Source organism: Typha angustifolia, chromosome 13, assembly GCF_048772165.1.
Source record: "Typha angustifolia cultivar Huaian chromosome 13, ASM4877216v1, whole genome shotgun sequence".
NCBI lineage: Eukaryota > Viridiplantae > Streptophyta > Magnoliopsida > Poales > Typhaceae > Typha > Typha angustifolia.
In genome coordinates this window covers 1,018,594-1,044,373 of record NC_133251.1, presented here as the reverse complement: position 1 = coordinate 1,044,373, position 25,780 = coordinate 1,018,594, and the positions used below count along the sequence as shown (strand labels likewise).

The window sequence follows — 25,780 nt, the reverse complement described above, 5'->3', positions numbered from 1 at the left end:
AAGTAAACGAAACTCGCATAGTCGCTAGAGTACCAATTATTCAACGACAGACTTGTGGGGAAAGTCCAAGCAAATCTCCTTTGAAGCACTTGGTGCACAAATTAGGACATTGGATACCGGAATTTCCAAGTAAGATAAATAGATGATAGGATACGGACGGTAGCCGTGAAAACAACGGCTCAACTGGAACTATGAGATTTCCTCAACCCAAAAAGCTAAAAAAGACGAGAGCTATGAGAGATACCCTGCTAACAACTCGGACCGTGACAAGTTTTTCTCATCTTTTCTTTTCTTTTCTTTTGGTGACAGCTAAGATGGTCACAATTAAGCTTACGATGAAAAAAGAGTAAAGTAGTAGTACCCTTTACCCTTGATAATTATGCATATTGACCCTGGAACCAACATAAGTCAAGAAAATTAGGGAAAAACTACTAGCATAATAATTAGGATAATATCAATCGTCTGGTTGTTTAGACATTAGGAATGTCGCAACCAGCCACACACGTCAAATGTTAAATTAGATAATCACAGGCTCAGAGCCACTTGTCCACATCAGCATAAGGCAAAACAAAGGTTCAAATCGTGAAACATGAAAAAGCCAGCCATTAAATCAGGACCATATAGACACCTTTTATCCGATAAAAGCAGGAAGCCGATGCAAACTAGGTAAAGTTAGAACCTCAAACCAGAGCAATGCTGCTTTCACCGCCTGGGGGCTTGCGGACGCCGCCAAAGTAGTCCCGAGAAGCAGAAGCTCCACCATCTGCAAAAATATCACTTCCACTTATTTCTTTCAGCTTTGCCACACTCAGCGGTTTCTCCACCGATCCTGGTGGTGTGTCTCCCTTGAAGATATCATTCCCGGTGAGATCTGCAAATTTTTGAGTCGAGATCTTTTTAGCTGTTTTAACAACTGCCTCTGCATCCTCTCCGAACAAGAAATTGCTTGCGCCGCCAGCAGGCTATACCAAAAGAATAAAACCAAAATTAATATGGATATTGAAGTTAATATACATGAAAACTATCGACCCATGCATCAAGCAATGCAACAAAATAGAATAGCTTCTTTTTTCAAACCTATTAGGCAGGGAGGTTGTGCTTAACTATAATTTCCTTGGAAAAAAAAATCTAATTGAAAATAACATACATTTTGTTGTTTCTAAAAGAGAGACAGATTTATTACTATGCAAGGATGAAAGTTGTCGTAATCAGAAAATGACAGGAAAAGCATATATAAAATGCATTAGCCATAAAAGAAGCGACTGAAAAGGGCATTTATATGCATCATTTGACTTACATTAGAAACCTTCACAGATGTGTGTAATTTTCGTGGGGTTGGTTCCCCATCATCATTTTCCTTCATCTCCAAGTTCCGTGCTGCTAATGACCTGGGAGGGTCTTCTGGAGGAGGGCCAAAGATGCCATGCCCACTAAGTTCCTTGCATTTGGCATCAGATAGCTGCCTATTCATTTTATTTTCTGACTCACTTAGCAGAGTTCCACTTAGCTCTCGCTGCTTTGCCACCTCTGCCAATGAGGTCGGCTTTTTAGGGGAGACATTTTCTTCAGCACTGAATGAGATCTGGCTTATCGAACTAATAGTTTGCTGAGTAACATGAGCAAATACCATCTAAGTCAGATATTCATTAGTATTGGATTCAACAGAAATACCACCAGAATAGGATATTATGTTTCCAAAGCAAAATAACATTTTAATGTATTACCATTATATCAACTGCAAGAGAAATCTGTTCCTAACTTGTGATAAGTTCATGAGAAGTTCAAATTTATTAAAATAAGCAGACAGGCTGCAATATCTATACCTTTAATTCTGAGGGACAAACAATGATAAATGACATCAATGCCATAGACAGAGAATAAAGTAGGAAAAAAGAGCTTCAATTATTTAAGGCAATGGATTTCAATGTTGCATATCTTAAGGCAACCTCTGATTAATTATGCTTTAGAGCTTCAATTATTTAAGCCTACAAAAGCAATGAGGAACGCACGTTAATATTGGCGTAGTGAGAAGTATAAATGAGGAGATCAATTGATGATCATTAGATATTACACTATTCTTCTAATTGAAGACAAAAATATATTCAAAAGTTATCAAACATTCTCAAGTTAATGAGAACGCTGACATATAGAATGGCAAATACGTAGAAAAACCTCTCAATTCTGCATCTACCCAGCAGTATTTCTCAGAGACATCAATATCAAAGGAATGATTCGAGAATGCACCTAGCTAGTGTAATAAGGGAGCTCTATACAATGAACATATCAGTGAACCTTTTGGAAGCACTAATTAGAAGAAAAAACTTGACTAACAAGCTAGTCTATCAACTGCCTCATGTGACTTTCTAAATAACTGCATGACTGCAGTTTCAAATTGCTGATAAATAAAATTTCATGATTTGAATAGGCAAACTAAGTTTTTTGTTGTATATCCCAAAATATAACCTGATAAACTCGTGAATTTGTTTTGTTGTTAGGGGTGGAAAAAGCATTGTCAGATTCCAGTGCTTCTTCACTCTCAGCTGCAAATATACCACTGCCAGTCATTTCTTTCCATTTTGGACCTGAGCAAATCTTCCTGAAACACCAAACAAATCAGAACATAACTAGTTTTGCAGGGCAAAATTTTCTGAAACAGAAAAATATAATAAGAAAATGAATTACATTTCCCAATCAAAATTTAGTCCACTATTAACCCACAATTTACATTTCTATGATCCAAATTGCCATCATCTGCAAAACTCCTTGCCGAAACTAAAAAGATAATGGCACCAAAGTTTCGCATATTTCAATTGGATTTTGGATTTTGATCAGGATTATGCAACCAGCCTTACTCCTGATCTAAAACCTAAATACCGTACAAAGTATAACTTAAATCTCAACTACGAACATTAAATCTCTTTTTACATCAATTGTGTGAGTACAATACCTTTCAAATTCATATTATATAATAAATATATGCACTATATAAATTAAAACGGTAATAACCAATTATTCCCTCTGTTTTCATCAAATACTCTCACAACATTAGATATCTGAAGTAATCCAATCATACATTTGTAGAATATATCTTAAAAAAATCAGGAAAAGATAATTTATGATTATTTCATATACAAACGAGCATCATGCACATCTGATCTATTTGCCTCAACTTCCATATTTCTTATCACTATCTATCGAAATGTCGAGTAGTAAAAGCGGAGTAATAATCTAGATGCAAAAAGATAAATATCGCTATAATCCATGAAGAATCCACTGCGATAACTAACTGCAAACCCTAGCTCGATCAGATCTTACCTCTTGTTCAAGCTCTCCGCCTCTTCCTCCGTCACCTGTCCCCCAAACACAACCTTCCTGATCGCCTCCGATGGCTACACCATCAAACATAGAAAAACAAAACCAACACCATTAGCCTTCAGAAAGAAGCAAAAAGCTCACCAGAGAGCCACTTCGTCCCTACCTGATGCGGCCGGCGAGTGGCCGGCGACGGCGCCTCCACTGATGGCGGAGCCTCCGTCCACGTGAGCAGATCCGCCGTCGACGTGTGCGATTTCCTCACCGGAGTGCTCCTCTCCATCTCTCTCTCTCTCTAGACCTTTCTCTCTCTCTCTAACTCTGAGCTCTCTTCCAAATAGTAAACGGAAAGGAAGGTAAGGTGTCCCCTTTCTCTCTCTATATATAAAGTAGTGAACAGAGAGAGAGGAAGGAGAAATGAGAACTCGATCTGCGGAGTTTACCCTCTCTCCATCTCTCTCTCTCACTAGATCCCGTCACCGCTGATGTGAGAGTTGAGCAGCTCCGGCTTCCGTGGCTTTTGTTTGTTTGCCTTCAGTTGTTGGGGTCGTTCTGTAATATGACGGTGGTGCGGTATGCGAACCGGAGAGTGACGGTATAATCAGCTACGAGTACTAGAAGGTGGGTTGTAACGTACGTTGGCAGTATTTGAATTTTTGAATTGAGGTTCTCGAAAGCTCCATTCTTATCTGTGACGCCAAAATCTTAAGTGCACTCGAATTTTTACGCACCCACTTTTATAGGCACAGAGAATACTCTATGAGAGGGGCTGCTTGGCAACTCAAAGGAGACGCATCTATATCACTTTTTTTTTCTATATTCTAAAAATAATTTAAAATATATGATAATAATAAAGTTTTTTATTATTTATTTATTTATAATATTATAGTGTATAAATATAACATAAAAATATTTAGATCTCGAACCATATAAATATCGGATTGAATAATTAGATCAACTCTCCCATTAACAAAGCCACAGATGAGCTCACAATTTGCGTCAATTATGAGTATATGCGACACTTTATCTTCTTCTTAAAATAGAGCCAGCTTTTTCTCAATTAGAGTATAGTGGTGATAAGAAAAGGAATTAGAAAGCAGTAAGAACTATTGAGACACTCTCTTGTATTATTCAGTTCTCAAGTTCACACAAGTTTTTACAGAGCTTAAATTAAAGTCAATTATATGTAGATAGATCAACTATTATATGGAGGCAAAATTAAAGCAAGGGATAAGGCTGAGACTAGACAAAAGAAGATAAATGATAAGATGAGTCGTCGGTTATCTATAATTTTGCAAACTTGTTTCTCAATTTTTTGGCACACAAATAGAGTTGATGGCTCTTTTGCTAATTGCAGTTAAGACAAATTTATATTGACAACTCATTTGAATAGTAAAGACATCTCATTGTTTTAGCTCACTGCAAAAGTCAAAGAAGGATACTATGAACAGCTCTGTCCTGTAATAGTTTATCAGCTAATTACCCACAAAGTTAAGTGTTATTTAGCGAACAAAGGCTATAAATTACAAGCGAAGAAGCTCTACACAAGATATGGAGAGTTGAAAGTCAAAGAATGCTACTCTTCATCCTCCAAATCCTAAGTTGTTGTCTTGCTATTTTCTAAATCACTTTAGCCCATAATCTTAAGTGTATAGTGGAAAGAACTCAGTGTCCCACAAAGTGAATTTAGTCGCAATCTAATTTAAATTCATTGGACACCAATAACACATTGATTTGGGTTAAAGATTTGATAAATTATAGCACAATACTTTAAGTCACACAATCAAAGCTTTAAGTCAGTTACATCATCAAACCATTCAGCCTACATCTATAAGAATTTTCTTATTAGAAATTTTCATTGTAATATTATTTTCTATTGAATTATTCCAGTTTAATTTCGGTACGAATTGTTCAATCCAAGGATTTCAATAATAATTCTGCTTCAATCTTTGGATATTCCAACACTTACCTCTCACATCTAGGCAGCTCATTTGCTTACAAGCTGGAGCTCAACGAGACAATTCCATTCTTGAAGCACCTGCAATGTCAGAGAGACAGCTAATTTATAGCATAAAGCAGTGAACTGATAAGGCCTTCAAAATTAGAAAGATAGAAAAGAAGAAGAAGAGAAGAAAAAATAAAAAAGGTATGAATGCTCTGCTAAAAAGCTCTGAAGTGCATGTGCCACTAACTTTTCCAATATCTTCCAACTAATTTTAAGTGGGTTTCAATTGCCATGTTTACAATAATTAATGCATCGAATTAATTTAACCTTTGCGAGTAGTACACAATAACATCAATTAGAAACTAAAAAAGCATCATCTCTGCAAGCAAATCCCCACACTCACATCCCTTCGCTCCCTCCCTCTCCCTCCTTTCTTCCACCTCTTCCTCCCAACACTCTTAACTCTCATATTCACCACCAAAACCGGCGGCTCGCAGCCGACCACTGCTCGTACGCCTCTCAGTCGACGTGTTCGACGTCGGCACCGGCACCGGCACGTCACCCTACCCATGAGCTCGGAATTTGTAGATATCTCCATCCTCGTACGTGCTTCGATTAGAGTTGGAAGGCCCATAGCAGCCAACTGAAGCTAGCCCGGCCCAAGTTCGGTCATCTTTCGGGTTTCGGATCTCCAAACTGTCGATCCGAATCCGCCTTCCATTTCCGGCAGAGATGTAGTATAATTCACACTGGAGATGGAGAAGGAGAAGGTCTTGGGATTCAACATCCATGGTTAGATATCGTTATAGCCTATAACATGATATCAATGAGAGTAGTATATTTATATATAGATTCTTAAGTGCACAGATGATTAATTAAGAGACCACCATCTTGTTTAAACTTATTAATTAACAAAATTTTGGAATTCCTGTGGGCTAGCAGATTAAAAAGCCTTAGGCAAACACAAAGGCCACATAGCTTTCATGAGTCAATGGAGTATGTTACTATACATTTGAACCCAATCTAGATTGATGGCTTTGTTCCCACTAATTACTAAGACAAAATTAAGACGAATTTTAGGATTAGTGGAGTACTTAACTTCTAAAAGTATAACTACATTAAGACACAATAGAGGATAGTTAGTAGTTGCATGCATGCAATATATATAGTACTTCCTAGTTTAGACATTGCTTTTTAGACATGTTCATCAATTAAAGAAGGCCCAAAATTTTCTTCTAGATCTCAACCAGGAGTAAATAATAATTAGGAGGGGAGGAATTAACTTTGATGAAATATTGGGTCTCTAGAAGTTTCATGTTATTATTGAGTGGGCAAGGTCAAAAGGATGGATATACAGGTCTCCATTTTCCAAGTGTCACTTTTCTAAATAGTGAGTTATATTTTTTTGATATATACTAGCGTAAGAATAAGTCAAATTCTAGAATAATTAATTTTCAAATATTTTATTTTAAAAATTATTATTTGTGTGTTCATTTATATTCAAAAATAATAAAATAATAATTATTTTTGATGTGACATAAAGTGAAAAAAAAATAAAAAATATTTATTTTTATAAAATTACTGTAAATATTTTTTGATTTGATATAAAGTAGGTTGCTGGGATAAATATCCAAGGTAAATTAATAATTGAGTTAATATATAGTATAAGATATAATTTTAATAAATAATATATATATATTCTAAAATTATGATTTTATGATAATTAACTGTTATTTTAAAATAAGAAAAAAGTTATGTGAGAGAAGTGAAAGAGTCGTAATATTTTTGTATCAAATTATAGAAAACCAAAACCAAAACCAAAACATGAAAGGACAAGTATACTGAAACATAAGAGCTAGTAATAGAAGTCAAAGAAGAACAGGAAACCTAATGAACTTAAATATATATATATATGTATGTATGTATATGTATATATGCACCATTAATTGCAGGAATACAAATTGGCTGTCGAGGATTGCTCAGAATAAATAGTCTTATATAAAGTCTATACTATCTCATACAAGGGAACAGGAATACATCTCTCACATGAAACCAGTCGAGGAAAAGGATAAGCTTTAATTTGATCGATTGAGACGTGAGAGAACCAAACAAACTCGTCAAGAGTTGTCTCCTTTAGATGTATTCTGGTGAATTAATGCACTTAACCATCTACATTTACATACGCACCAAAATGCGTACGTGCTCCAAGAATACCATCTATCTCTATGTGTGCAGTAATTAATCAGATAGCTAGGCTAAGTAGTAGAAGCAAAGAACAACTTCTCCTCCACAAACCTCGCCCTTTTCCATTTCTTTCTTTCTTTTTTTTCTTTCTTTCAGCTATCTCCAATGACACTCATGATCACCTCCTTTGCTGCTCGAGGTCGAGAACATGGCTGCCGGTCTCCGACGAAGAGAACCTCACGTCGACGCCGCCGCTACTCCGCTGTGAGTTTATGTAATCTCTGATGTCTGGCTTGAATCGTGTAGGGGGGTTACTAGATTCCAACTCCAACCCTTCACCCCAAGTAGATAGGCTGTTAACTTGATCACCAGGATTTCCTAGGAAGGGAATATTAGGCTGGGATTGGAAATTGCTAAAGGCGGGGATGGGAAAGTCTAGTAGATTTAGTTGCTGATGAACAAGAGAAGTGTTTTGGCCGTGAGCTGTGGGTGGAGTTGGATTAGTGAAGAAGGAGTTCACATTGGTTGCATTAATACTATTCGTAGCAATAGAAGCAATAGCATCTATCATGGAATTAGGAAGAGAAGAACTAGTAGTTGGAGTAGTACTACTACTACTATAGATTGATGGAAAGGGAGGAGCGACTTGGACCTTATGAGGGAATGGCCGGGAAAGGTAAGGCGGGGCCGCCCCGCCGGCCTGCAATGGCGAGATACGTGGCCGGACGAACGGAGTGGCTGCAAAGTGCGGCGTGGGGAATCCGGTGAACTCCTGCACCATGGCGCGGAAGTTGGACGTGTCGGTGGTCATGACCGTCGTCGGCGGACGGCGGGACGCCCTCGACCGCTTCTTGGATCCACGTGCCGCGGGCTTAATCGTCGGTTGATTGGACGGCGACGGCGGCGGCTGGGGTTGGAGGTGGGCATGGTCATGATCTATGGATGATGATGATGGTGTTGGGATGTTATTTGCGGCTTGGGTAGCAGCAGCCATGTTGGTGTAATTCGTGGGACGTGGAAAGAAGTCGAGGTAGTTTGAGAAGGAATCAAAGGGGGAGGTGGAAGTGATGGTTAATAAGGAAGAGATGGGCTCGGGATTGGAGGTATACTCTTCGTTGGCGGCGCCGCCACTTGAGGATTGCATACTTCCACTAGTAGTAGAACCCATGAAGTACTAATAATAATTAAGAAGCGAAGAGAAGAGAAGAGGGAAAAAGAGAGAATTTATGATGGTATCAAGAGATCTTTTTTTTTGTTGAGGAAGGCCATGGAAGAGAGAGAGAGAGGGTATGGTATTGTCTGGTGGATGATCTCTTTCTTGGATGCCAGTCTGTTTTATTCTTCTGCTACTTCTGAATAATTTTGCAAGAGAACCAAAGATGGATGTTTGATGAGTAAGAAAGATTTGTCTTTGGTGGGTAGCTTTTGGACAGGAAAGAGAAGTGTGGGAAGCAGAGAGAGAGAGAGAGACAGAGGGAGAGTTACGTATGTTTTCTATTTGAGATTTCCGAGAATCTATTAAGATCACGAAGAGGGTGGGACCCGGAATTATTTACGATAGAAGTCATTTATCTACATTTAGTTGCAGATTAGGAAATTCCTTGCAAATAAAAACAATTATAATTTTATCATGATTTGACTAAAATTATTTTACATGTCATGTCAAAAATCATCTCCTCTCTCTCTCTCTCTCTCTCTCTCTCTCTCTCTCTCTCTCTCTCTCTCTCTCTCTCTTACAATCCACCAAAATTCTCCTACTTTTCCGTAAAAAAATTCACTCAATTTTAATTATATTTGATATATAATATTTATAAGTATGTAATGCATAGAATGCATATTTGTAGATATAGAATGAATACTTGACATGAGAAATAATTTAAGAATAAAAACTAATTTATCCTACTTTCTTATTCAAATTATATGTTTATGTTCAATTTTAATCATATTTGATATATGAATTGCATATCTTATAAGTATTTATTACATACATATAAATATCACGTCAATGTCTACTCCATAAACTAGAATGACGAGAACTTTAATATGTTAAATCAAAGATGAAAGAGTATTTGACTCAATTTACAGAAGAGGAGTAATTCTCACTAATCTTTTTATCACATCAAAATTAATAGGTACCATTTTGACAGTAAGAGATGAGAATAGTTAAATTATATTTTCTCTTAATCGGCAAATAGGGCCTTAGTTTCCACACAACACTAGATCAAGAGAGAACATTATATCTTAAGAGAAAAAGTTAGATGCATTAGAGCATTCTACTGCAGTAAATTCCTGTGGTAGGGAATTTAGAGGATCTGCTGCCTGCCTAATTGTAACATCTAGTACTCTTACTGATGGACAAAGAGTAGACAGAGAAGCATCAGTGGGTACTTTTCAGTACTCTTATTTCTTCAAACTAAAACAAACAAAACAATGCTTCTATTTCTACTCTATGAAGGAAACTAACTCTGTTAAGTTCAAAAAGAAACAAGACTCTCTGCAATTTTGTCCTTTTATATTTCCCTAAACTTACTTAATTTTTTCTGGAGAAAGGAAAGCTACCTGTGCTTCCTAGATACCACAATTTTTGGTACTTATTTTAGTCTACCGAATTACTCCTTAGATTTCAGATGCAACGCTAATTTGCATGCAAACAAAAGGAAAAAAAAAAAATTGCCACAGAAAGAGAAAGAGAGAAAGAGAAAGAGAAATGATTTAGAAGGTCATATGTTGGTTTTGACGAGTTCAAAGGGTGCGAATAGTTCAACCAAACAAACCCACCCTCACTATCCAGGAAATACCTCAAACATATTAAAAAAATAAGACGATAAGGACCCTTTTATTTTTGACCAATGTAGACTGCTTTCTTGCAAGGTTTGGAAGGTTAGATTAGTTGAACCATTGGGCATGTTGGTTGCAACCATATCAACACGGTGCTGCATTAGTTTAATATATGGACATGATATATGATCATCTTTTTGCATAAATACTCGGATGAAGCATTGTAAAATTTGAAGTGTAGAAAGCTTTTGTTGTTATATGTCTACTTGGAAACTCTTCGGTCTTTGTCGCTGGTTAGGACAACCATCTCCACCACCTACGGGCAGTGGTCCTGCTTTATTTCGTTCTCATGGTTACTAATGAATAATGGAATTAATAGAGAAATTTTGTTACCTTTTGTTTGTTTGGCTTTATTACAAAGATACAAAGGAGCATTGTAAGATAAACTCTTAGTAAAGGTAGAAGGTTAAGAGTAAGGAGAGCAAGTTCTTCTTAAACCAACTTTATGTTCTAGTGCACGTGAATGCCACGTAGAGTACGTACATTAAAGAGAATCGTTTTTGAGATAGCCATTTCACTTAATATTTACAATTTCTTTTTGTCATCTTAATAAATTTTATGGGTCGGAAGCCATTCGAGCGATTTATATTTATAATATATATTTTTTTTCATCTATAAGTACTTAAAATCAGTCAAGAAAATAATTAGGGGATCATTTGATTTCATTTGTTTGAAGATATAAAAATTAATGTGAATAAAGTTTCATATCTTCTCTTTTTTTTTATATAGTAAAAAAAAAAATTAAAGGTGAATAAAGTATATTTTGACACCCACTTAATTAAAATAAATTATGAGATGGTGCACGTAAGCTCATTCCAAGTAGTAAAAAAAGATACCGCATGGGTTCTATAAATTAATAACTGATCTTTATATTACATTTTGTGAGTATAAATATAAGTTTTCTAAATACATACAGCCAAACGACTCTGTTACAGTTCAAATGACATTTAAGTAGATTGAAAGTGATTTTACTCGAGTAAATAAATTTCAAAATCTCTATTTTGAATATATTATTTGATGTGAATCCCTATACCGGTCAACAATATTTGCTAGACAAGTGGTACACGTTGTTTGATAATTGATAGGACAATGGCATTAAAATCCCTCTCTCTCTCTCTGGTGACTATTCGTTGCTTCATCTCCAATCAGATGGCCCTGAACAAATTCGACTTGTTGTTTTTATAGTCGGATTGACCATTGAGAAGGGATTGACAAGTCAAGACAATGAGCCTATCTCACTATGAAACTGAGTGTTATCTAAGGAAACATATGTATTAAGCAATCCGCCAATCTAATCTCTTGGCAAAAGAGATTAGTCTGCTTTCGCAAGGATTGGAGCTTTGAATACGACTGCTGAAAATAACCAATAGTAGAGAGTTAGTTCCCCAGCATTGATAGTAGTAGGTATATTATTCCCTTCTCCGAGCTGTGTGTCTTTTCTCAATGACTAGTCCTTGTGGAAATTTGGTGGCTCCCAGTGTTATTGAATTTGTCAACTGCTTACAATACACAAGTGATATAAAGTTGGAACTGTTAGTTTCATCAAATCACAAGTCACGAAACTTCGAAGCTAACTTTTTGTTTGTACTACGATGTATTCTGACCCCCACAAAATATACATACGTACGTACATACATATATACATATGGAAGTAGATAACATAACCACGTAGATTTATGAAACAAAGATGTGAAGAAAACTACCTCAGTTGCCGAATGCCGACCGCAACGTTTCTACAAACTACACAGGCCTGCGCGCTACTCCAGTCGTACATATCTTTCTCTTATGATGGGCGGTCGTATATATATAGTCAATCTTCAAAATGAAATATTTGCGACCTGTTTGTCCAAAGCTGTGACAATTGGAGGATATGAGCTCAGAACTATGGACTCTAGCAGGAAACGTAACCTAAATATTTTAAAGTAAAGGGATGGAAATGTACCTCTTTAATAGGACTGACGAGGATCAGTCTATCAATCTTGAACGTTTACTCTTTTCTGCCCTGTGAATGCGTACCATGACGTGTAGTAATAAAGACATCTTTATAAAGAGACTAAAATGCAATGTACTTGTACAAAGCTAACAAAACAATGTATAACATCGTTAGTTAAGTAGTATCAATGAAATGCTAAAAGCATCCAACAATCACATACTTCATTTTAGACGCATTCCCATATAAAGATGGTCCAGAACAATAGTAAGATACTATTGCAAGCAAAAGTGAACTATTTCCATTTAAATTTCTTTCCAGAGTAAGCTGGATAATATAAATACAAGCTTTCCTACATAGTGCATCAAGACATTCCATTTTGGGGCATCACATAGATATACAGGAGAATATTCACCTTTAAGCTGCAAACTGAATCTCCAACAATGTACAGCCAGCCACATGATAATATAACAGGAAGCTGAATCCAGAAGTCATACTTCCAAGATAGTTCTTGCAATGAAAGCTTGCCATGGAGAGTAATATTATGAAGGTTGCCCCTTGTGCTTCCTCTTCAGGTGTCTAGCTAATACAAGAGACCGATACAATTCTTCGAGCAATACAACCCAGAGTTTCCACATCCCTGTAGAAATAATTGTAGAGACAACCATCTCTAGAATGCAACTTCTGCAACCCATTTTCAAGTTATCAGTCATTAGATTTTCATGTCCTTCGGCTGCAAAAGGCATGCAGTGTGTAGCATCTGTTGAAGAATCCACTTCCTCCTTTTCTTGTATCATGCATTATGGCTTACGAAACTAGTTAACTCTATCATTCTTCCATCTTGTTCTCATCTGTTTGACCATTATCCAATGAACCATTATCAGTGTCGCCATTCACAAGAGAGGGCTCCTCAGAATCCTTGATGAGGACTGGAGATGATGATATTTGAGGCCCATTTGGATGGGAAGCTATCTTTTCAAAAGATGCATATTGGTTCATGGACTGCATCTGTTGCAAAGAGAGGTCATTGTTAGGCTCAACTTTTCATAAATGAGCAACACAATTCACTCATTCAAGATTGTCCTTGAGAGTTGACACCAACTACAAATTCAAATTCATTTCCTTATACATGTCCAAGATACTATACCTGAAAATCAAGAAAGACATACCTGGTAGAGTTGATGCATCCTGAAATTAACTAAATGCTCCATATCTTGAATCCCAGTAATAAAATGAATATTCCCTGTCTCACCAACTGGACGATCAGTATATGGAGTAACCTCCTCAAGATTCAAAGAAAGTTGATCAGGTCTCTGAAGTAGAAGTTGAAATGTTGGCTGCAATTCATAACACTGCTCAAACAAAGAACGCCGGCAGAACACATAAAGCCCCAGACGAGCTCGAGACATTGCAACAACTAGTCTCCTGACATCACGCAAATGGCCAACAAATCGAGTTCGGACGAGAGAGAGTAGAATGAAGTCATTTTGCTGGCCTTGGAACTTATCAACTGTAGTAATCTGTTGCACAAGAGATCATACTTAAAGTTGGTTAACATAAATATAACACCAAGCATATTAAACATGCAAAAGGAAGAACAGCATTTAGGAAAGCATTAAGCAACATCAAGACTTGCCTTGCTAGGTGGATCAATCCCGTATGCTTTGCACCGTCTATTGACAACATCACGGATAAGAAGTTTTTGGCCATTGTACGTAGTCAATATGGAAATCTTGCTGGCCGGGTATCCAATTAACCGCATGTAGATATAAACACTAACAACAAATTCAGCCTCCCCTTCATTCTGATAGAACCAAGGAGAGGGAGCAGTCTCACCTTTCCCGTGATAATCAGGAACATCTATCAGCTGGTATTCATAAGAGAACCCAGCATTAGCCTTCTGGAAGATAGCCTCCTCAAGCACATAAGGGAGATCTCCCAGTTCTCGGTATCTCCAGTTGTAAAGTGTGGCTATACTTGGCCGAGCTCGGCCCTGGGCATTGAGCTCAATATAAGGGACACCTAGACGAACGAATCTCGTGAACAGGCTTTGATCCATATGGCTGTATTTCTGAAAAGCCATATTTTTTACAACAGGGGGTAACTGATGGTGATCACCAATTAGTATACAGCGTTTAAGCCGAGCATAACCGTCTTCCTGTCTCTGCAGCAACATTGGTATAAAAGTCTCTATCTCCAGTATCTGAGCACTTTCTTCCATCAGCAAATTGTCATACTTGAAACCCAACTGAAGGAAGTCCTTCCTCTTCAGCGCTGCATGAGTACAAGTCATAGCAACAATCTTGGCTTGTTTAGTCATCAGATAATTCGCTCGATCTGCTGTGGACTTCAGCAACTCGAAGGCTCTGCATTCTTCCAGCTCTTGGAACATTGTTGAGAGATGTCGGAAGCACCCTTTTGCTGCATGCATGTCCTTCTCAAAGGATTCACCGGTAAAAACAGGATTGGGAGAGTTCAAGAAGAACTCCGAAAATGGAAACCGGTCTTTCACAAAAGTTGGTTTATCCTGATTTTGTGCACAAGCAGCTAGGAACTGTTCCCACCGTGAGTAAACATGTAGCAACCAGAAATATCCAGCAGTTTCACATGTATAGCCTACATCTTCTGGCAGATGAAGCGATCTTGCTAGTCTTTCTACTTCACTAAGCAGCTCTAATCTTCGCACAAGCATAGCATTTACACGTCCTTGGCGGCTAAAATCGAGATCTGTTGCCAGCTCTTGTTCACCTTGACCGAGGCGAAGAAGGTATCTAGCAGGTACATCTCTCTAACAGTAACAATATAGTCCGATGTGAGCAACAATAAGGTAAAGGTAAAGGTAAAGTCTGAAAATCAAATGAACAGATATCCCATGTAACAGAAATCAAATAATGATGCAAAAAGCAAGTAGATAATCATCACCATACAAGAAATGGTAAACAAATTCCCATTTAGAGAAAACAAACAGCACCACCATAATTGATATATGCAATTTAGGGTATCCATCCAGAAAAGCTACAAAAACTCGCCAAGGGTATCGGAAAACATACGAAAACTCGAAACCATTGGCATCATCAACTACACAACTACAAATAGAATTATGTTCATAGCCATCAATATTTCTTCAAATATTTATGATCTACTGAATAAATATTCAAATAATTGAGAACTTCTGATTCATGGAGAATTATACACTTTATTATTTATGAAGAATAATTGAAATTATTAATCAAGGAAAGTATGATGATAACACAACATTAAAAAGTCTAAGGGACTTTGTGCTACTCAAAGATAATACCTGCATTATCTTCTCAAAAAGATCATTCAAAGCCTGGTTGGAGTGCGTAATTATTAAAGTTCTCTGAGAAGGACAGTTGTGATAAAGAACATTCAAAATTTGCACAGCTGTATCTGTTTTCCCTGTACCAGGCGGACCAACAACCATTGTGAGCCCAGGCTGAATGCCGGAAATTATAGCTCCAATCTGAAAGATAAATTTTTATCAGATATGTGAATACTAAAATAAAAAATCAAGTTGCTTCCAGCAGCATGATCAACATGCTATATAAATAATGACTAAACAACCCAATCCAAGCTCAGAAATGATAAAACAAACAATCATACATATAATTGCTATAAAAAGGTAATATATATAGAGATCAATAGAGGAAATTTTGACAACTTCCACAACATGATACAATTCTCAAATGACATGTACAAAAGCACCATATGTTTCAGGTCTAGTCAAAATGATGAGTATCACATAAAATGTAATTTGAGTTCTAAATTTATGCCCTTGGGGGCTAGAATATAGTTTAGAAAGAAGAAGAAGAAGAAGAAATTACTGTTTCAGATCACCCTGTTATTTACGTGTGACATTTTGAAAGCTTACAACCTATCTGAAGCCTCAAAATATATAAGAATACTAAATATCCCATCCCTCCGCTAGGATAGAGACTATGAAGGCAAAGCTTGATAATGATGACTTGTCATTTTATTAGTAAGTGAACAAATAATATCACGAAGAAACATCAGTTTCTTCTCAAGACTTAGGTCACAGCAATATAGAGTTGGGGAGGACTTTATCTATCTTCAAAGCCTGAGTCAAATTGGTAATCACATAACTTCAGCTTTATACATTTCCAGAACTTCATTTCATTAATTCAGAAAGAGAAATAGCAGGACCTGTATTAATAAGTTTCACTAGATAAACATGACGGAAAGATTCAAAATTGGTTTGAGTACCTGAGTTGGAGTAAATCTCACTGAGTTTTGTTTTGGTTTATCTTGGGGGTATGGCCCCGGATCAGTAGGAATATATGCCTCAACTATCAACTTTTCCTTCTCACAACCTTGCTCAGCCATGTGGTCATCATTTGAGGTAGTTGTATCACTGGACTTTATATTGCCTGGAAGAGCATGAGTGTTTCCCTTCATTGTCTTGGGGAGCCTAATTCGGAAAGGAGGACTTGGATGCAGGTTCTCTGTACAATCTGAGTTGACAAAAGAAACCTGCAATTAAGGGAAATTGTTAGTAGCTGGTATGTCCAAGAAAACAAACAAATTAAAGCCAATGCAATCAAGAAATGTAGAATTTAACATGTAAACAAATATACCTGGTAATTTGGGAAGCTTTCTCTCAGATGATCAGCATCAAGAAAAGTGTCCTTGAAATCTATCACTTCCAAAAGATCTGGCATGTTTATCCACTGTGCAGCAGAAGGATTTCCATAACCCAAAAATACATTGTGCAACCACTCAGGAACTATACATGTTTCATTCATTAGGTCTCGTATGGATTCTAAAATTGCTTTGAAATTATTCTCTTTAGGTTTCCTTCTCATTAATATATTAAATGTCCCATATACATCTTCTGCACCTTTTTCAGCTATCTCAGTGACATCAATGTGGTACTGTGCTGAATCTAGAGCAACAGTAACTGTGCGGATATCACCCTTAGGTGGTTTCCACTCATCTCTTTTAATCCTTCCGGTGAAATCATTCATAAGAACTCTTTCCTCATCGCGGATCTCGATTACTTCACATCCACGTACATACTGGATACCAAGCCTCTCTGGTACAGTTGATTTCTCAGCTTCCTCTGCGCTAAGGGGTTCGAACGATGGACGAATTGACAGTAAAAATAGGACATCATGTTCTTTAAGGGCATCCCACTCAGATCTTATTCGTGCTTTATAACTAGCTGTGCTAAAAGTAACTTCAGCCGTTACAGAGGAAGGCTTGACTTCTCCAATATTAGGCTGTTTTACTTCATTAATTTTAAACTGCTTGATCGGCACAGCCATTCTTGACCAACCACGGAAAGCAGTTTCTCCCTCATTATTGATGTAGGGAAGAAGATGAGGAATAGCTTCTTGGATATCTTCACGGATTTCATATGTTGATTCAAGACGGAAAAGATTGAAATTTCTCAACAGGTAATCATGGAGTGTCAAAAACTGGAGGTTAAGTTTTGGGAGAGCAAGACATCCTTCTCCAGAGTAATTGATACTTGGAACAAGGCTCTCATCCCACATTATCTGTTCGTTTGGATAAAGGGGAAGAGCATTTATTGCATCCTTTTGTGACTGACGTTTCTCAAAGAAGGAAACAAGAACCTCAATGAGAAAATCACGCCTCTTACTACACAGGTCATCTTCTGAAACCAGTTTAAGCTATTAAAGAAAGAAATATTAGTAGTGCGAAAAGAATGCTAAGTTTCTCAGAGAAAATCATATTATATTTACTCAATAGAATATATGACTCTCACTGGCCTTCCATTAAGAGCATAGTTATTATGTACAACATAACATATCCACAATGCAAGAATATAACTAATTACTATGTAAAAGTAGCATATTAATCCTCTTTACCAGTGGAAATTTTGACTCACTATAAAGTACAACTCGGTTTTGTGGAGATAAATTAAAATATCATGGTACAATGTTGGCAGAAAAGTTTAGTGTGTAGATGGCACTTCATGGTTTAACTTTGACATGTCATTCTCTCTTAAAGTCTCTCAGCACAAGCCAAGAAACCATATTTCTACTGTCAAGAGATGGTAAGACATCTAATTGTCAACTAGTATCACTGAGTAATTGTAGTGTAGCCCCTTTAACTTTTCCATCTTTAGATGAATAGAATGCAGTAATTGTGCGTGTGACTGTTCTCATCTTAAATGAACATTACACAAATATATAGAACCTGCATTCGAGTAATGACTAATGAGACATCAAGCGAAAGACTTAACTAACCATGATAAACCAGAGATGAATAGAAGTCAAAGGGAAAATTGTTCACTTCTGTCTCTTGGGCACAAGTATCAAATATTTATCATTCTCATTGGTCTGTTTTGTAACGATAAACAGGGTATAGCAGAACAGTTATAAGAAATTGGGCACATAAGTGAACTGGTAGGAATAAGGTAATCACTGGGCTCTGGAAGCAGTCATGCAGTTAAATTTAAGGACGATTGAAATACCGAAGTAAAGAAGTGGATGTGAACTGTCTTACTTGTTAAGTTGTTTCTTGGAAGTAAATAATCAAAAATATATACCATGAAAGATAATTTGCTGTGACTTCTAGTTATCCTGAAAGTTAAGCATATACTATACCCTCTCTTTACATTTACATGATTTATTGCAAGACTTCAGTAGATAATTTTTAAATGAATCTACTAGGCACTAAAACGAGCTGGTAATATATAATAGCAATAATTCTCAAGCAGAACTCCAGATCACTAGTAAGCTCTTATGCTCAATAATCTGGGTAAGGCCTTACTCTGCTCCTACCACATAAATAAACATGTCAGAACACACCTCTTGCTTTATGGCAAGTAATCAACTACTAATTAGACCTCAACATCAATACACATCCTACGATATATATTTGAGTAAGAAGACTGAATACAAATTCAAAACACTCAAAAAATGGAAAACTGAATATATGTCATCAATTTACTTCAAAAAATACAACCACGGATCAGTAAATTGCAGAGACAACAGCATAATTCAATAGAGCTAAGCCAGAAACATATTGCACATTACCAACCTTATTGCAAACCAACTGTTGTAGCTCCTCATCAGATAAAACTAATAACTTCTTCGACAGATCGGCACGCTTGTGAATGGCGCCAATATTGCACAATGCAAAATCTCGCAACTGCCAGAAGATGAACTTGTATGAATCCAATTCAAGATGACCAAAATGTCAGCTCAAGAGAAAGATGGATCAAAACCATTGAAAGACATACCTTAGGTACTTGTTTAAATGCGAATAGTTGAAAAGCTTGAAGACGAGAATAGTGAGCAAGCAGCACATCATCATCATTGAGTTGTGTTCCAAAATGATCGTCAATTTCAAAACCTTCATAAAACTGTAGCAAGTCCACTAGCTGAGCAAAAAGGCGTCCCTTTTCATGAGTGTAAAGTGCACTTAAATGGCATTTAGCAACAACAGCAACATCAGCAACAAGAGGCTTTAGAAATCTGTAGAGAATGAATAACAAATTTGATGTCATAGACTCATAGGTGAGAATAACAACAAACATTATATGCTTATTAGGACAAATGTGGAAATGCTGCTTTTCTAAGCAAGCACACTTAACAAGGTCTGAAACAGAAGTGTACGATTAAATGTAAGATAAGCAAAAAAGTTCTGCAAGATCATCTTAAGTGGAACGTAAATAAGATAATTAAAGACATGAAAAATAATCAAGACACCAAGCTCTTATACGGAATAACAACTGATAGCAACACCCAACAAAAATTACCACAGCTCAGAAAACAATGTGAAAAAAGAAAATTGAAACTGGAAAATTTTGTAGGTACCTTCTTGTAGGCAGTTGGCTCAACAGATCAATCAGAAACTCCATGAATCTCTCGCAATATAGAACACAAGATTCATCAACTTGCTCATTAAGGGAATTACTGAGGTCGATTTCATCAGTATCATTGTTCTTTGACGGTATCACCTTTGAATCAAGAATCTGGAATGCACTCAAGTAAAAATCAGCAAAAGGTCATAATATTCATAATAGTAATATATATTACCTAAAAATAGATTCAAGTAGTGTACCTGTAAAAATTCTTCAATTAGATTCCTGAGAAATTTTACTTCAAGTGCTTTCGAAGGCTCAAATAACTGTCCTCCTTTCTTAGCTTCCTTAGCTTCTTTCTTGGTCATCTTTTTCCATTTCTTTATCAGATGTGGGTTAAGGCATAGTTCCATCTACAGGAGATAAATACAGGAGATAATGTTTCAACAAAAGCTAGAACAAATTAACAGAGATTAACACCTGATAAAATGATCAAGACTGAACCTGAAATCTACCAAAAGATAGACTGTGCCACAAACGAAGGCTTACTAACTGCAGAACGGTTTCACTGACAAACTCATCTTCTAAGCTCTGCATCAAGAAAACAGTACATGAAAAAATTAATGGCGTAAAAAATTATGAACAAGAGAAAACATCATATTCAAGGAAATAATAAGAAGTAACTGCCACTTTTACTTTTCTTAGCCTCACCAGTATACCACTTATGTTTTTCTAGTTAATAGATTTGATCCTAGGGTTCTTTGCATGTACAGCCCCCATTAGTCCCTTTAAGCATGTATACCTTTCTTAACATTCAAAATCCTTGTTTTTGCATGGATATCCTTTAGGTTATTTTTTTACTAATATGAGTTGAGACCTGAACCATCTGACTGCAAAAGCGCAAAAATATGAATGCAAGTTCGACAAGTAACAATGAGAGCCTGACTAATTCGAAGTAAATCATACTATTTAAGACATTTTATTGTGCCATCTCTATGATACTGCAGATGCCAAATAAATTTCAATTAGAATTGACTAGCAGATGACAGGATGTAAGGTGTGATCTCCAACATATTATTGTAGGATATCCTTTGAAGACTACATTTCTTTAAATCATACCATCTCCTACTTCAAGATCTTTTACTCAAGTATAGAAATAAGCCTCTTGGAAGGTAAAGAAATCACATTAAGACAGAAGATGTGGTAATTCAATGGAATGTAGGGAATAGCTAGCATATGCAGTATGAATTGCAATTGTGCAATTGAGATTATATAATGATCTAGTAATGAACATAGAACTGCGTACCTGAAAGGCATTTATCATGAACAGCAGGTAATTTGTCTTCTCTGCCATACTTAAGGTTCTTTCCTATAAAAATTATGCAAAAGCATGGTAAGGTTTTAAGCAATAAAAAAAAAGGCAGATGCATGTCGCCTATATATCACAAATAAATAGCTGAGACATTCAACAATAAATGTCCATGAACATGAAAAACCAACTAATATGACAGTTAAAGAATTCTTTTTCCAAATGAGTAGATTGAACGTAACTGTACTAAAATAGCATAGAATCGTTAAAGGCCTCAAATTTCACACACCACATAAATCAAATGAACAAATGAACAAGACCTCTTCCTTAAGTCGAAGAACCCTCCATAGAAACCCTTTAAACGCCTCCTTCCGTTGATAAAAACAGGTCCACGCCACTACATTCTCCCGAAACTAAAAGAAAGAGAGAGAGAGAGAAAAATAATAATAAGTCAAGAAACCGATACCCTATTATTTCACAATCTCCTTTATAAATCAGCCAGAGTTCTCCGAACGCATACCTTTTCATTAATCATAAGAATCATCGACATGATATGCTCAAACGTAGCAGTCTCCGGATCAAAATTAGGCCATAGATAGTTCTCCAAGTACTGGCTCACTTCCAGGATCATAACTCTCTGGAGTGGCACCGTCCTCCTCCCACTTCCAGAGACGCGTAGCTCCGTCTCATAGATCTCCCTAACGAGCTCAGGATCGAACTTCTCCCCCTCGGCGGACTTCCCCCAGTTCGCAGCCGCGATCTTGGTGAGCCGATCTCGCTGGATCTCGAGGAGTGTAATGGAACCAGATACGACGCCTCCGGGACGCTGCTCCTGCGGCTTATCCGTCGCGACGGTCTCCTCCTTGACCCCTCCGGCGGCAGCCGCCTCGACTGGGTATTCGGCGACGCGGTGCCGTCGGAAGTCGTAGATTCCGGTGCCATAGACCTTCGGCATGGTGCCAAGGGATTGGATAGAACCGAGGAGGAAGAACTAAGGTTAGGGTTTTGGCCGGTGAGGGAGAAGGAGGAGGAGAAGGGGATAAACCCTAGAATTTGGGAATGGAAGCGGAGGAGGAGACGAATGCTTTGATTCGACTTGGGCTTATCGCTCGACGGAGTCTTTGTCCAAATTAAGATTAAAAGGGCCCAATTCAATTGGTAAAGGCTCGATAAAACTAGGCCTAATTTGAAACCTTGCACCCGGGTGCACGTGAGTTTAAGATCATGTTCCGGCCCGTGACTTGTATTTGGGTCGATAAGACATGCTTCGATCCAATTTCGACCATGGGCTTCTCATTAACTTAAGAAGAACATCTCACTACTTTTGGAGTTTAAAATTAAATTACTTAAAAACCTCTGATTTGATCTTAGATTCGAATTATCACTTTACTTTTATCTTAATCTTAAATGCATTAAGGTTATTTGCATCTATAGTTAATTTAACTGTTAAAACGACCGCCAGTAGTGGAGTATTTTTTAGGTATTAAAAAATAAAAATATAGGATGTGAATATTAATAAAAGCAAAATAATTTCTGTTTTTGATAAATTCCACTTCTTTTATTTTATTTTTGAAAAAAAAAATTGAACAGCCTTGAGAAACCCTTTTCTAAGAGATTTTGTTATTGCTCAAATAGACATGGCATGTGACCCAATTTGCAATCCTAAGCAAATTAATACCATTCAAAGTTCGAGTTCTGTTGACCTTCTCCACTAATATTTAGCTTATGGACTTATTCATCACATTGAATCTCTGACAATTTACTTATTCATGGGTGTAGTTTCCCTTGAAGGAATGATGAGAATAAAGTTAATGCTCTTTGAGGTTGATAGCGAGGAACCATATGCCCTGCTCCTCTTACAGTTGCAAACACCAAGCCTTTGTATTCCACAACATAACCTCCAACCTGCCATGTTAAATATTTAGATGTGAACTTATGATTCTAAAAGAACATCAAAACTATCATGGAAGATGTAAAAGAACTGGATTTATAATGTCTGTTGTTCTGTACCTCAGCGTTGTCAGTGTACCATGGACGCCAGGACTTTTCGACAGGAAGTCCAAGGATGTCTAACGAATATTGTGTTGAAGTAACTGGAACAATTGAATCAATGTCTCCACTGTAGGAACAAGTTTTATCATGTAATTGATCGGTAAAAGTGAAAGTAAATTTATGAGTGTGCTATATACCGCATGTTTTTGTCGATTAATTACCTATAGAGCCATGTTCTTATGCCGCTTGCGATGAGTTTCTTAATTGCAGGCAGCATAGTGGTTGGTGCATCTTTCCAAGTTTTGTGTAGAACATCGCTGTTTCATATGTTAAGAGATAGAAGGCAGGTTTGTCATCATCTGTAAGGATCTCCTCGATGCATGAGTGAATAGATGAAGGCCTGATGGTTACCTGCAATCAATCCATGGGTAGTTTAAACCAGTGGTGTTTGCATGAAGAGCCCTTTGCACTGCAGGAAGATTCAGATAAGCGAAGACATAGCGATCGGAGCAAGGATCGCCAACCATCATCTGTTCATTAAAGGTTGATCGATCATCTTTTGATATTTCAGAGAAGCAAGATTGCGGTAAGGTTAATTGCGTACCGAATTTTGTGAGTTTGATGCCTTGGATGGATCATGGCATACAGGAGCATAGATGTTATAGAAATCAATATTCCCGACGTCTTGATCAGCCAACCTCATGGACTCCAGACAGCTTTCAGTATAAGTACCATCAAAGCTACAATTTGCCTTGATAGCATCATGCACTGTGCTAGAAATCATAGCATGAGTCCAGAGGTATTCATAGGTTGCCTTTGTATTTGTGGTATCATCAAAGTATGCATTTCCAATCTACAAGATTAACCAGGATCTTTTGAGATATAAACTATTTTGTAATAAATTTCAGATCTGATGTAATTAAGTGTTTAACAATTAAAGTACTTACAGCAACACCTCTAAGCTTGATGATGGTCTTGTCTGCGTTGTTGTTAGCAACTATAGCATTGGCAAGCTCAGGTATGTAGTGACCGGCATAACTTTCTCCGGTTATGAAGAAGTCGCGATCCTTGTATTCAGGAAATCTCTCAAGCCAGTTAATGAGAAAGGTATAAGAGTCTTCAGTAGTTCTCTTGTCACCACTGGCATTATAGTCAGATGTAGTGTTTGAGTATGAGAAGCCAACTCCAGCTGGGCTCTCAAGGAAGAGCATGTTTGCCGCTGCCATTGATCAGGAAGCAACAAATCACTGAAAAACTGCAAGAATTTAACGATCTTCCTATAAGGTTTGGAAGTAATTTACCTTTATTCCATGCATAAAGATTGCTGTATAATGTTTTGTTATCGCTATTGACAAAGAAGGGTCCAAGTTCTAGCATAGCACCACCTCCCAAAGAAGAACAGCCAGGCCCTACAAGTCTCAAAGGACTTTGATCAGTTCCAACACAGTCATAACAATGAAAAGAATTGAAGTACTGAATTACTTATTATATGCCAAGAATATCGACATATGTATCTTGGATGCACAAGTATTCAAGCATGCATTTGCGAAACATGAAGACAATTTGAATGAGGCTGTTGATTCTCCATAATAATTAAGAAGATTCAAACAAGGTCTGCAATATATATTGCAGCATTTAGATCAACACATTGTTTGCAATACTAGGCTTGGTCAAGATGAATTTATCCTGGACTGTGGAAATCCATAAAATGAACCTCCTATTTTTCTGTTTCAAAAAAATCTTCTGCGGTGTGATGCATTGCAGAAATCAGGGAAAATTTGTTATACATTGTGCTAAAATAATAGCAGAATGTTTCATGCATTGTATTAGATTTCTGATATCTGAAACTTACTATCTAATTACTTGCTTTTCTTTTGAGATACCCATGATTCTGATTCTGATTCTGTTTCTAATCACTGGACATATCTATCTAAATTCTATATGCAACCAAATCCTATTATTAATCCATAAAACAGAATACGAATTAAGAATCAGATACCAAACAATATAAAACCTATAGAACTTAAATTAAGCTATAGCTTGGCACATAAAAAAGCCAGCAATTCAAGTACCTCCATTAAGCCACAAAACTAGTGGCTTTTCTGATGGATCATTAGCAGCCTCTGCAAAGTAATAAAACAATGCCCTTCCAGCCTTTGGATCAACTGTCACATATCCTGCAAACTGATTAAATTCGACTCCTTGAGGCTGGCCGGGCAATTCGACAATCTTATCAGCCTCTCTCAAGCCATCTTGAAAACCAACATATACTGAATTATAGATGTAGTCATATTCAACTTTACTATCATCCCATGTACGATATCCGAGAGAATTTTGGGACCTTTTTAACTTGATCATCTCGACGAGGCGCTCACCGTCATTGGCAGCGGTATAATGAAATGCCAAGAAGAAGAACAAGAAGAGCAGAAGAGATGTTACCACCTTTTCCTCCAT

The 25,780-nt window shown here is 37.1% G+C and overlaps 4 protein-coding genes across 4 annotated transcripts; all 4 read right to left on the bottom strand.

Moving 5' to 3' along the window:
- Positions 1-443: 443 nt before the first annotated feature.
- LOC140775118 (uncharacterized) lies at positions 444-3,745 on the bottom strand. Its single transcript, XM_073118381.1, has 5 exons — positions 3,479-3,745; positions 3,316-3,389; positions 2,464-2,596; positions 1,298-1,606; positions 444-962 (listed from the first exon to the last, which is right to left on the bottom strand). Exons 1-5 carry the CDS (start codon positions 3,593-3,595, stop codon positions 681-683), a joined length of 915 nt encoding a protein of 304 aa, XP_072974482.1. The 5' UTR covers positions 3,596-3,745; the 3' UTR covers positions 444-680.
- A 3,626-nt stretch (positions 3,746-7,371) lies between these two features.
- Positions 7,372-8,958, bottom strand: LOC140774586 (uncharacterized). The gene has a single exon (XM_073117638.1). The coding sequence runs from the start codon at positions 8,607-8,609 to the stop codon at positions 7,620-7,622; it is 990 nt and encodes a 329-aa protein (XP_072973739.1). The 5' UTR covers positions 8,610-8,958; the 3' UTR covers positions 7,372-7,619.
- Positions 8,959-12,482: 3,524 nt separating this feature from the next.
- Positions 12,483-22,441, bottom strand: LOC140774585 (uncharacterized). The gene is made up of 14 exons (XM_073117637.1): positions 21,855-22,441; positions 21,655-21,747; positions 21,332-21,394; positions 20,530-20,616; positions 20,286-20,438; positions 20,039-20,196; positions 19,462-19,696; positions 19,260-19,370; positions 16,826-17,884; positions 16,455-16,721; positions 15,508-15,693; positions 13,846-14,997; positions 13,379-13,729; positions 12,483-13,217 (listed from the first exon to the last, which is right to left on the bottom strand). The coding sequence occupies exons 1-14, from the start codon at positions 22,287-22,289 to the stop codon at positions 13,038-13,040; spliced, it is 4,530 nt and encodes a 1,509-aa protein (XP_072973738.1). The 5' UTR covers positions 22,290-22,441; the 3' UTR covers positions 12,483-13,037.
- Positions 22,442-23,101: 660 nt separating this feature from the next.
- Positions 23,102-25,780, bottom strand: LOC140774962 (serine carboxypeptidase 1-like). The gene is made up of 8 exons (XM_073118164.1): positions 25,399-25,780; positions 24,628-24,735; positions 24,274-24,545; positions 23,931-24,179; positions 23,738-23,856; positions 23,548-23,643; positions 23,345-23,453; positions 23,102-23,239 (listed from the first exon to the last, which is right to left on the bottom strand). The coding sequence occupies exons 1-8, from the start codon at positions 25,778-25,780 to the stop codon at positions 23,102-23,104; spliced, it is 1,473 nt and encodes a 490-aa protein (XP_072974265.1).

Coding starts and splice junctions, on each gene's coding strand:
- LOC140775118 (XM_073118381.1), bottom strand. CDS start 3,595: ATGGAGAGGAGCACTCCGGTGAGGAAATCGCACACGTCGACGGCGGAT. Junction 2,597..3,315: donor GCGGAGAGCTTGAACAAGAG/GTAAGATCTGAT, acceptor TTGGTGTTTCAG/GAAGATTTGCTCAGGTCCAA. Junction 1,607..2,463: donor CAAATTCACGAGTTTATCAG/GTTATATTTTGG, acceptor CATGTTACTCAG/CAAACTATTAGTTCGATAAG.
- LOC140774586 (XM_073117638.1), bottom strand. CDS start 8,609: ATGGGTTCTACTACTAGTGGAAGTATGCAATCCTCAAGTGGCGGCGCC.
- LOC140774585 (XM_073117637.1), bottom strand. CDS start 22,289: ATGCCGAAGGTCTATGGCACCGGAATCTACGACTTCCGACGGCACCGC. Junction 15,694..16,454: donor TGAGATTTACTCCAACTCAG/GTACTCAAACCA, acceptor TTTATCTTTCAG/ATTGGAGCTATAATTTCCGG. Junction 14,998..15,507: donor TTTTTGAGAAGATAATGCAG/GTATTATCTTTG, acceptor TGTTACTGTTAG/AGAGATGTACCTGCTAGATA.
- LOC140774962 (XM_073118164.1), bottom strand. CDS start 25,780: ATGGAGGAAAAGGTGGTAACATCTCTTCTGCTCTTCTTGTTCTTCTTC. Junction 24,180..24,273: donor TCAAGCTTAGAGGTGTTGCT/GTAAGTACTTTA, acceptor TTAATCTTGTAG/ATTGGAAATGCATACTTTGA. Junction 23,857..23,930: donor CATCAAACTCACAAAATTCG/GTACGCAATTAA, acceptor TTTAATGAACAG/ATGATGGTTGGCGATCCTTG.